Source organism: Zalophus californianus, chromosome 2 (genome assembly GCF_009762305.2).
Source record: "Zalophus californianus isolate mZalCal1 chromosome 2, mZalCal1.pri.v2, whole genome shotgun sequence".
NCBI lineage: Eukaryota > Metazoa > Chordata > Mammalia > Carnivora > Otariidae > Zalophus > Zalophus californianus.
In genome coordinates this window covers 35092870-35105281 of record NC_045596.1, presented here as the reverse complement: position 1 = coordinate 35105281, position 12412 = coordinate 35092870, and the positions used below count along the sequence as shown (strand labels likewise).

The 12412-nt window shown below is 37.4% G+C and overlaps 1 protein-coding gene across 4 annotated transcripts in view; it reads left to right on the top strand.

Annotated features, from left to right (window-relative positions):
* ATP8A1 (ATPase phospholipid transporting 8A1) overlaps positions 1–12412 on the top strand; it is a 222317-nt gene that overhangs the window by 168913 nt on the left and 40992 nt on the right. For all 4 annotated transcript variants that reach the window (XM_027597680.2, XM_027597679.2, XM_027597681.2 and 1 more), the window contains 3 exons: positions 5294–5368; positions 5473–5595; positions 8854–8932. In XM_027597680.2, the coding sequence (XP_027453481.1) occupies positions 5294–5368; positions 5473–5595; positions 8854–8932 (277 nt within the window). The remainder of the gene's footprint in view (positions 1–5293; positions 5369–5472; positions 5596–8853; positions 8933–12412) is intronic.

Here is a 12412-nt window from a genome sequence, read left to right as displayed (position 1 = left end):
AAAATCAGAATTATCATTTCAACCTGTAATCACTTTAACAAAATTATGAATGCAATATTTTACATTCTTCATACTAAGTCTTTAAAATCTGGTGTGTATCTTACACTAACAGCACATCTCAATTTGGACTAATCACATTTCAGGTGTTCAGGAGCCCTATGTAGCCCATGGCTACCATACTGGACAGCACAACACTTGTGGATAAATTGAACTAGATGATTAACTGGGACATGATAGAGAAGTTATTTACCTTTTTTTTTTTTAAACATATAGCCATTTTATCATCCAAAACTGTATTTGTAATACTTAAACTCTAGTAGAGGTTATCAGTTTCTTGCTCTCCTTGCTGCTCCACACAGCATGGGGATAAGGGCCCCGTAGCTTGTTAAGAAAACCCTCCGTCTTCCACTCCTGTCTGGGGACCTGCCCACACCCTCGTAAATCTGCCCAGGGCTCCCTAACACATGTCTGCTTATGCCACCCTGCCCTCTAATCTGCTGTTTCTACACATCTGTCAGGAGAGACACAACTAACCATTTGCTGTATGGAAAGACTATCTCGTACTTTACACCAGAGAAGTAACACTATAAACAAAGAAAAAATCCGTGGATTTCACATTTACGCTACTGATCCTTAGTTGGGAGCTGCTGTCTGTTTCGTTCAGCCGTTCTTTATGCCTCTGTCAGAATGCTTATCTCCTTATTAAAATGTTGACTGAGCATAGTTCTTATGAGACAAGCCAGGAAAATTTGAAAGTTAATTTCAAAGTATGCAGACAGTTTCATTTGTTGGTCCACAAAAATGCTATAATTAGGTTACAACCCATTAGGTAAAATAATCAAGTACTTGGAGACAAACAACATAATCCATGAGTTTATTGTTCATTACTGCTGAATTTTGTCTGGAATAGTCTGTTTTGAAGCAAAATGCACTTCTAAAATAGCTTATAAGGTCCAAAAAAAGATACATTCTTTGTTGTATGTGTAAATTTGTGGTTCTTTTCTAAAATAATAGTTTTTGATTCCCAATCCCCTCTATAGTCCTAGTTTTTCTTAATTGTATTTTCTTCTCATCCCATTAATATTCAAAAGAATATTAGTTTATACAGTTATTTACAAATACCTTTGAAGATACCAGGAGTTTAAAGCCACTGACAGCAATAAATCTGCTTACAAAAATTTAATTTTATGGAATGAAATGAGTGTGCAACTTGTTGCTTTTTAAAAACCTAGATTATTTGACAGTCAACAATGAAGTGGGCAAAACTCACGTACTAATGGGGGAAATAAAATATATTAAACTTACATGAAAGACTAAAACTGCACGCTCTGTTTCAGATCCAGAGTTACGTGATTTGTGGTAGATTAGCCCTAAATTTCACTTGGCTTTGAATTTAAAGCCTCTTCGTGAGATATTTAGCACTGATCAAATTCCTTACGCATGGAAAAGGAAGTAGGTCCTAAACTCTACGGGAAATCTCATTTTTAAGGTATTTTTCTTTTAGCACTTTATAAAAATATATTTTGAATATAATTCAACTGTCTTGGACAGGAATTGACCTTTTAAATCAATTCCCAGATACCCAACGTTTGCCAGCTAAAACAAGTTCTGCAGATGTTAATGGCTCATGTCACTCCCGTGAGTGAATAGACAGAGAACACATCGCTGGGTGTCTCTAGTGAGGACAACTGCCAGTCTCGAATCTCTCCTTTCAGTTTTTTGTGCTGATCAGGCGTGGGAGCAGAGGACTCATTGACTGTTTGTAAGCTGCTGTTTAACATGCAGAAATGCTCCATGAGGAAAATGTCTGTGAAGCTTTAACTGCCACGCCTCTGCTGGGACGTGGAACTCAGAAAATAATACCAGGAGAGGCAGGTCTGAAGTTTCTTTGGTAATAAAGGAATGGCCTGGAATGCTACGGGTTTCATAGATTATCAGCAACAAGTGCTTTTCCCATTGCTGTAGCGCCAGGAACGTCACTATCTAGCTCCTTCATTGCCATAAATTACAGCCAAACACACACACACACAGACTTGGCAGGTGCAGTATAAAATGCTTACTTGTGGTGGCCGCCCAGCAGCAGCCCTAGGTGTTCATTGAAATCACTGGCTCTTTTCTAAAGGGATTTTTTTTTCCTCTGTAATAATCTGACTCCTTCCTAGCAAAACAGGACCTTTTCTTTTCAAACGATTGGTCGCATCCAGGTTTTCTGCTAAGATCCCAAAACAGTGTAGTGTTTCTCGGTTCCGGAAGCTTTGATTAAAGTCAAAGAGGTGATACTTTCCGAGCACATTGTGCTGGGATATGGATTTCTTGTGAATTTAAATAATCTCCATACCTCCCCAGAAAGACTGGTATTTTCTTTCTGCATCCATGGTTCTGGTTGAATCAAAGGAGGGGCTTTTATGTGTTTATAGTCATTTAGGTGTTGTTTCATTTAGTACAGGCTATGTTTCTAATACATCTTTTAACTACAAATCAGACTAGCTTGAAATCAGCCTTTCCGTAGACTTCTTCACTATCAAAGACCTTCTCTTTCTCCTTTAAAATATGTAAACTTGAATGCCAAAATATTTGTATAAAGGTGTAGGGTACTATATTGAAGGATTCTGTTCATATTCTAGTCATGTCTCCTTTTTAAAAAAAAAAAAATTGGAATAAGAATTTTTTAGTGCAGGAAGATAATTTGTAAAAACATGTTCACGTACCTTTCAATAGGAGAAGTAAAAAGTTAAAAATGTGTTGATAGCTTTCCACTTAAAAAGTTCTGCATTTCTTTCATAAAGCAGTTAAATTAGGCATTTTTAAATGAACTTTGAATGCAGACATATTCATTTATTTGCAAACTATTTTGAATGTTAAGCTTTCTGTAAATATTACTTGATTTGAGGGAGGTTCTTAAATTTCAAGCTCATAGTGGCATTTGAATCCAGACCAAATGTTACATACAAAGCTAGGAGACCATTCACATTTACAAATGTTTACTCACACACAAATTTAACATGATTTTCTCATTGGATATAGCATTGATGATTGCAGGTACATTTACGACTATAAACTTTTGAATCAAGTCCTATCCATTAGATAATTTGGTATGCATCTTTTTTCAGACCAACAGTGATTGGACCACATCTTCATAGACTAATGAGGCCATAATTTGAAACTTTGTGTTTAAAAATTCCACATATTTCCATCATACTCTAAGATATCTCAAAGACGTTCTTAGTGTGTATTGCTGCAATAAGTCACAGTCCCCTTCAGGGAGAACATTACTATCACCCGAAGTATCACAAATATGTATTTACATAATCCACATCTGAAAAAGGCCAAATGTGAAAACACAACAGAGAGCATTAAAGCCCGTCTTGTCACCTTGTATCTACTTACGCTTAAAAAAAAAAAACCACTCTAAGGAATAAACCTAACTTCATATAAACATGCTAAGTTCTTTTAAAGCATGCACAAATGAATGACCTGGCTTCTAGTCTAGGGCAAATGTTCAGTTTTTGTCTGTAAATAGATGGAGGAAAGCAAGCAAGAATTTCAGATTTGACTCTGATTCCTATGCTTCTGTTATTGTTGTTGGTAATGTGTGTTACAACCCTAACACAATTTGGACTTATTTTTCATGTGCTATGCTGCTTTGTTTTCTTTTCCATCTCATGAAGCAGACATTCGTTTTTATATATGTTCAATCATTCCTTTCCACTATAAAAAGGAAAAAGATCAATGTGGGTACAGAAGCTCTTCATAGGGAGGCCAGCCTGGGTACATATTGATAAATGGTGAATTTGTAGCAATTCATGCTTCCATAATGAGGTTAAATGAAACGTGAAGTGTAGCAAAGTCCCTGCAACTCTGATTCAAAAATTCACTTGACTGGCACCTCAAGACTGCTTTCCTGCAACAGGTTTTGTTGTTGTTTTGCTTTGGTTTTGTGTATGTGTTTACGTAACCTCCTTGCCGGGCTAGACTTTTTACTCTTCCAGATCAGCTTGATTTTTAATTACATTTTAGGTCTGCTTTTCTAAAAGCAATCTATGTATTATTGACTTACTAATATTCACTTTAATTTTCCGTTTGTCTTAAACATGTTAGAGAAAGGTTTTTTTATATTGCCTTTCATTTTGTATCCAAAGTTAAGGCTGCTGTTTTTAAGAAGAACATTATGCTTTATTACTTGAAGATTTATGCTTAATCAAAGCATAAATTCAAGTGACCAAGTATTTTTAATATATAAATTCAAATTTCACTTTTGGATGGCTATAATTATCAAGAAATATTTAAAAAGCTTATAAACTTTAACCCATTCATTCTACTTCTAAGAATTTATCCTTAAAAAGGGGAGGGGGGCCACAAGAAAATTTTTGGAGGTGATGGATAATGTATATTACCTTTATTATGGTGACAGTTTCACCAGTGTACACATATGTCCAAACTTAGCAAATTGTATACATTAACTGTGTGCAGTCTTTTGTGTACCAATTATACCTTAATAAAGCTTTTATTTACAAAAAAAATAATCCATCCTTAGAAAATAGAGATGTATAGGTTTTCTGTACAAGAATATTTTGTTCAGAATTATGTATAATGGCAAAAACTGAGAGCAAACTAAATATCCCAAAATAGTTATAGTCACTCTATAGAGGATGTACATCTACTAATTTCATTTTAAGGGGTATGTAACAACTTAAGAAAATTTATATTATGTAATGTTCAGCGGGAAAGGAGCACGACATCACATCATATACAGTAAGTTTCCAGTAAGGTAAATTTGTGAGTGTATATAAATGACCTATATGGATGCAGCCAACACAGAAGAAAACTGTGATTATATTATTAGAGGAAATCATTTCATTTTCTAAACAAATGTGTTATTTTATATAATCAAAACAACAGTTTATCTCTTTAATTACCAAGAGGTATTTATCTCTTTAATTACCAAGAGATAAATATTTTAAAAAGGAATTAAAGCTCTAAAAATATAAGGACAAAATATATTCCCTAAACTGCCTTTTAGAAAATAAGGTTATATTTAATTTTTTAAATGTATGTTTGCCTATTAATATGATTCCTTTTTGACTGAAACTCATTCTGACTTAAATAACAAATACCTTCTGAAAGCATCCCTTCAAATTAGAAAGCAAAACAAAGAAATGCCATTTTCAAGAAAGTTGTGAAAATCCTATGTTAATACTGCTGTTATGCAGCAGTTGAGTTTTTGGGTTCTAAGCAATGCATTTATGGTTTTTTGTGTTCTAATTTGGGGGGTTTGGGGTTGTTTTCTTCCTAGATCTGGTTTGCCTTTGTTAATGGCTTTTCTGGACAGATCCTCTTTGAGAGATGGTGTATAGGTCTTTATAATGTGGTAAGTTTAAGACATTTGATTATTCCTGTTTTATTAAATACTTTGCAATAAAGGTTCACCCTGCATTAGGCTGCTTGGAGTAATGACCAGTGTGTGCCCTTTAGATGTTTACAGCAATGCCTCCTTTAACTCTCGGAATATTTGAGAGATCATGCAGAAAAGAGAATATGTTGAAGTATCCTGAATTATACAAAACATCTCAGAATGCCCTGGACTTCAACACCAAGGTAGGACACACTGGCCCGGCATATTTGGGGTGGGCAGTGGGACTCGCTTCACTGCTTTAATTCCGTGGGGCGTCTGGTCTTCCAAAGCCATGGAAACGAACTCCGGGGTACTGAGTGTGGCAAGTCATCTTTCCCGAAGGTTCTGATGTGGACTCAGAAGGGTTTTTATTTGTTGTTTTCTTATAAAATTAATGCATAACCACAGTTCACTAGGGTTTGCCAGGCAGCAGTAAATTGGGTCTGAAAGACAGACACGAGTGTCCCTTTGGCCCTCGGACTTTCTATCTTTGCAGTGTTGTGGGGAAAGGCTCACTCCTCACAGGGGTCAGTCATCCAGGACCCACAGGGTCTGTCTTTACATGTGTAAAGTGGTGGGGGGGGGCAGGGATGGGCATATATCGTTCTTTGTTAATTTTCTGTTTTGCAAAATCACTTTGACCCTATTAGAATATTAGATTGCATTATAATCTCTGGTCAGTAACTCATTTAGTCATAATACTCAGTATTTCCAAGCCATAAAATTTTAAATACAAGATAAAATATCTAACATTTTATCTAAAATCACATTCTGAGTTTATATCCTACATAACACATCACGGACTATTTGTCATCCCTTGGGGTCTGTGGTATTTATTCATCCCAACAACAACAAAAAAAACATTTTCCTCCAAGTTTAGATTCTGAAGTCTTTCCAATGGCATTTGTTAGTCATTGAGGATTCTGTTCAGAGAGAAAAAATGTTTAATTTTATACCAGTCAAGGCAGATGCCATTTTGAAACTATAATAAAAGCAACAAATATAATACACCTTCACAGAACTATTCCCATCTAATATAGGGCATGTTTATTAGCGTGTCACTAATAATCAGATGTAATCAGTGCTTCAAATTTAGGACAGTTAATGTAGGATATTTTTAATGTTTATTAATTTGCAAAGCTCTCAAATGATGTTTATTCTCAGTATACCAAGAGAATAAAACAGACAGGTGCTTCAGCTCCTCGAAGCTGTAAATGACAGTGCCAAGTTGATAGCGAGGATGTTATTCGTCTTTTGAGACGAGGTCTTCCTGAACTCACTGTGCATGCCTGTCCAGGTGTGCACACACAACTTGTTGGCATTGTTTAAATAACTGAACTTGGTTAATTAAAAACAAAAAGCTGAGAAGTGACTTAGACCATTGGTTCTGAGAAGTATTTTTAATGGTCTCTTAAAACAATTAGTAGTTACAGTGTGCAATATCTATGCTTTTATTTTTTAATGTTTTATTTTGGCTTTTTTTTTTTGAAATTTATCTATGATGTCCAGTTTGTATTAAATCGCACCACCTTGCTATAATGTTTCTTGTTATCTGTGGTGGGTATTTCCAAGGAATGGTAGGACACAGGACAGATACAGTGGACTGTGAACTCTTGTTTTTCTGAAAAGGTGATTTGAGAGCTGAGAAAGTGCCAGGCCCTACTGGCATACTAACAGTAATTCTCACTGACCTGGACAGTGGTATCACCCTCAGCCACAAGTATCCAGTCTACCATAGCTCAGGCTCCACGATGCTCTCTCAAGAATTAACTTCCCAGACACAAACTTCGCCATGGTACTCTTGCTTATAAACAGAAATCGATCCTCACAGAATTATCCAAAGCCATTCCTGGAAAGTCACATCTTTTCATACCCTTTGCACATGGCAACTTGGACAGTCTTGCGGCCAAGGAAAACGCAGTCTGTAGTTTTAATGTGGAAGCATCATTCCTTGTGTCCTTTGCCGTTCTTTTGTTATTTACAAAGTACTTCATTATCTGCAGAGCCCATGCATTTTGAAAAGTCATCAGATCAGCCCACATGGATGTTGCAACTCCTCTGTCCTTTGAATATTTATACATAAGTTGCCAACCATTTTTTTTATAGCCTATGTGGATTTTCTAGTGATTTCTGTGAAAAATCTTTGATTAAATCCCTTCTAAGTGTTTTAAAATTCAGGGACGACTGGCGATAAAATGCAGAGTTGTATACACGGCAGTCGCTGTGGGTCCCCAGTGTAGGAGCATTGTTGCCCTGAATGATGATGATTACGTTTGTTATGGTAAAAAGGGTCGGAGGTTCTGAGGTCCTGACAGGGGTTAAAGGATTAGCATGTGACAATAAGTATCGGTCAGGAAAATGGAAAAGTAGAACTAATTTTTCTTGCACCCACCTGTGCTTTCTGTCAAATAAAAACTTGTGGTAATGACATAGTGAGGAGAAGAGACAAAGGTTAATGAGTAACACAAGTTCAAATGTGTAACGCATTGGAGCGTAAATTGGATCATACAACCCAGTGTGGCTGCGTGAACTAACAAAGGAGATTGAGATCACGGTGGAAAATTTTGGGAGGCAGGCAACTTAATTTCTGTTGTTTGAACAGCTTAAAACTATTAATACATGCCAATTTTATTTAGCGTAAGTTTTGCTTGCAAGAGGCACTTTTAAATGACAAAACTGCAACTCTTCAAAGGGCCATAGGAATTCTAAACAGGTTTTCTATAACTTAATCTTTCACATCCTTGCTACAAAGAAAGTACCAGGGATACATGCTCCCTTGCTCTTAAAATACAATAGATATAGAAAAGTAATAACTATTCAATGATGTTATAATTGTAGGAAATTCGATGTTGACAGGTGTTAAAAATTGTGGAAGCCTTTTGCAAATTCAGTAATAGCGACAGTGCTTTAAGGAATTACACGACTTAAGCGGTATACCTGTTATTTTTGGTATGTAGTGTGTGTGTGTGTGTGTGTGTGTGTGTGTGTGTGTGGAGAGGTGGGGGGAGAGAAAAAGAGAATTCATTATATTCTCACCATTGAAAAGTGTACACTTTTACTGCACATGGGAAAAGAGAAAGCGATTTCACCAAATTACAGTCTTTTCAAAAGTCTGTTCTTCGAGAATTATGAAAATAGTCCCACCTAAAGAATTGCAGCACCTACATTTCTTTTAAATATTATTTTCTTTTTCAGGCAGAAATTTAAACTTTTAATACTCGGTTTTTAAAAAGCAGAAAAAATTTTCAGTGAAGCTGAAAAAACATTTTGGGAAACATAAAAATAAATAAATGACCCATGAAGGTCTAAGAGGCAGAAAGTGTCTGTCAGTTCTATTAATTCACAGTGGTGGCCCGACAGAAACACATTTTGTGAATCTAGCTCACAGATAAAAAGAAAGGTCAGAGTTCACAGAGCTAGTTTATCGCAAGTGGTTCTCATGGATTTTTGTTTTCCCTCAGGTTTTCTGGGTTCATTGTTTAAATGGCCTCTTCCACTCAGTTATTCTGTTTTGGTTTCCACTAAAAGCCCTTCAGTATGGTAAGTAGAAAGGATATAAATGCTAAGAGATGACTTTTTACATTTTTAGAAAAATAACTCATTGTCAATATAGGTTAAAAATTATAGCAGATTTTCATTTTATGCTGTTTTCCTTAACCTAAAATACATGCATCCAAAAGCTGTACACACTTTAAAGATTTTTATTACTCCTTTGGGAGCAAAGTGATTTAATATATGCAAAGCCTTTCTTCTCTACTTCTCATGTTTTCCAAACTTGCAGAGTTAAATTTTAGGACTTTTTTTCCCCTTCTGTCGATGTATAGTTTGAAGACAACAGTGCTAATATTTTATGTAGTCCATTTATTATACGTACGAGGCTTGCACCAAACTCTATACTGAACCTGATCAGAAATGTTTGTGTTTTCAAGTATACGTGAGCCGATGTTTTGAATGAGATTTTTTCATATGTTTTTATGTTCATCTTGGAATGGAAGCTTTTCCTCAGCTTGTTTTGAGGGAGTGATTTTATTCTGTCAGTTTGGAGAGAGGGGAGCACGGTGAATTTCCTATGCCCGTAAAAATGATGAAGTAGCTACTCGACAAAAGAGATTTCCTGGGATGCTGTGTCCCCCGAGCAGACCTTACCCTGAGATCCTCAGGAAGGCAGCCGGCCGCTCTGGGCCTCTGCTCCCAAACGACAGGAAATAAAAACATGACACATACTCCATCAGAGGATCTGTCAGTCTTTTAGAAGCAAAGGCCTTACCTGGCTGGCTGGGCGTTAACGACTGCCCACAGAGGAACGTCCTGTGCATCCCTCCTTGCCCACCTGCAGTCTGTTCTCCACAGGCAAGGTGGTCCTTGCAAAACGTAAACCAGACCAGGTGCCTCTCTCCATCAAGTTTAGAACAAAATGCACAGCACTCATCGTAGTTAATCCTTCCACCTGAGGGAGCTCCACCATGTCCCCCCCACCCCCGTATCACCTCCCCACCATCACCATGCTCCATCCAGCCTGCCACTTGCCTACACTTCTTCCTTCCTCCCCCTCTAGAGAGTCCAGCTGGCTCTCTCCCTCACTCCCTCAGGCCTACGCTCCCAGAGAGCTACCAACACCACCCTCCTCTGCTCCCGTTGCTTCTCCTCATTATCCTTCATCTTCTCTAGTGTGTCTTCACCAATCAGGGTGTGATACATTTGCTCCTTTTTTATTGTCTCTCTCCCCTGTTAGAGTCAAAGCTCCCAAAGAGCAGAGAATGGTCAGTGTAGTTCAGTGTTGTGTTTGCAGGGCTTAGAACAGTGCCTAGCTAGTCGCCAGCGCTCAGGAACCTGTCAGGGCCTGCATGGGGTGAGTGTTCCAGGGAGGGTGGGACCCTTCGTGTCCTAATCAGAGATTTTCATCTCATTTCTTTGTTAATTTCTCTGCCGGTACACCACATACTTCTCATGTTCTAAGCCACGGAAATGAGTGGTAAGAAAATCCAACTAAACTACAGCCTGTTGACTCTAATAGGCCAGGAGAACCACAATGGAATTCTTTTTTTTGAGATATAATTCACATGCCATAGAATTCACCCTTTTAAATTGTACAGTTCAGTGGGTTTTTCTTAGTATATTCAGAGAATTGTACAAATTCACCACGATGCAAGGCCAGAACATTTCCATCACCCCATAAAGAAACCCCACACCCATTAGCAATTACTCCCCATTGCTCCTCACCCCGAGTCCCTGACAACCACTAATTGTTGTCTGTGGATTTGCCTATTCTGGACATTTCATAAGAGTGGAATCATGGAATATGCGGCCTTGGTCCATTCATGTTGCAGCATGAATTAGTACTTCACTCGTTCTTATGGATGAATGATATTCCCTTGTATGGATTTACCACATTTTGGTTATCCCCTCATCTGTTGATGGACAGTTAGATTGTTTCCACTCTTTGAAGCCATGGGATATTGTATAATATAGGACCTTAGACAGTTTCTCTCGGTAAAGTTCATTTTCAAATAGCAAAATCAATATAGGTATGAAAGACTAGGCATGTCCATCTCTTGCTATTTCAACATTCTAAATAGAAATTTAGAATTTTCTAATTTAGAAAACATTCTCAACATTCTAAAATAGAAAAATTTAATGTCAAAAGTATCTCAAGCCAAATAGCGCGTAAAATGCCTTCATAAGTGACAGGGTTTGAAAGGAATTCCCAAGTAACTCCAGCTCCTAGAGAGCAGATCCTAGGGCTCTCTTGGCCTTTGGGAGACTGCCCAAGCCTGCCACCTTCAGCGGAGGCAGTTCATGAAAGGTGCCGCCTGGAGAACCCAGACCTAGCCAAGTCCAGGGCACACATGCTTTCTCTTCTTAAGACATGAATGGTGTATGGCATAAATTACATTTTAACCTTCTAATGTTGAGGGGTTTGTTGGGGTCTTGCGTTGTTTTTAACTTTTAAATAAGGAGAGGTTTGGGGTTTTTTTTTTTGTCTTTTGAAAGGACGGGGTGCACAAGAAATGTAAGAGTATATAAAGTGCAGCTAAATATGCGTTAATACACTCGCTTCGGCGGTTCCCAAAGTACGGCCTGTAGACACCTTTATAAATACCCATGATGACCTTTCTGGGGTACCTGATGTCAAAATTTCAAAATTTTTGTAGTATTATCCAGACATTATTTTTCTTTTTCATGCAAGGGTGGGTAAAACTGCTAGTACCTTAGCACAAATAGTGGTTCCACTATACTAGTGGGCATGATATTCTTCCCTGACATGCACGCACATTAAGGAAACAACAACCAAAGCCAGTCTCACTTAAGAATGCCCTCGAAGAAGCTGTAAAGCTAAAACATTTATTATATCTTGAAACCTGGTGCACAGCTCATTAATATTCTGTGTGACACAATGAGAAGTGAGCAGAAAGCCCTTCTGCACACCAGTGAGAGTCGTACCAGGCAGGATGCCCTGTGGACCATTCAAGTTGTGAGCGGCACCAGCTGCTTTCATGAGGTTACAGAATCCTGCATGAGTTGAAGGTCCACCCAAAGCGTCAAGGGGAGCCATTGGCTTTAATGTAATAGAGTGCTGTAAGTTCACGATACAGTTTCAGGTTGCACACTCTAACCTCTAAGAAACCACTTGTCGAATTTTGATGTAGTATCAAAGAATATCCACACTCATGAGAAAAGATTATTAAAACACTCCTCTCCATGAAGCTGAATTTCCCTCATATATTTCAACCAGAATATGAGAATCCAGCTGCCTTCTCTTGAACAAGACATTAAAGAGATTATAAAAATATAAAACAAGGCCAATTTTCTCACTAACCTTTTTTGTTTGGGGAAATATTATTTATAAAATCTGTATAAAATATGTATGGGGTTTATTAGTTATCTTTAGATAAATCAGTACATATTTTTTAATATTCTGCCTTAATTTCTAACTTGGTAAATATCGATAGATATAAACCACATAAACAAAAGCTTTTTGGGATACTCAATAATTTCTAGGCGTAAAAGAGTCTAGAGACC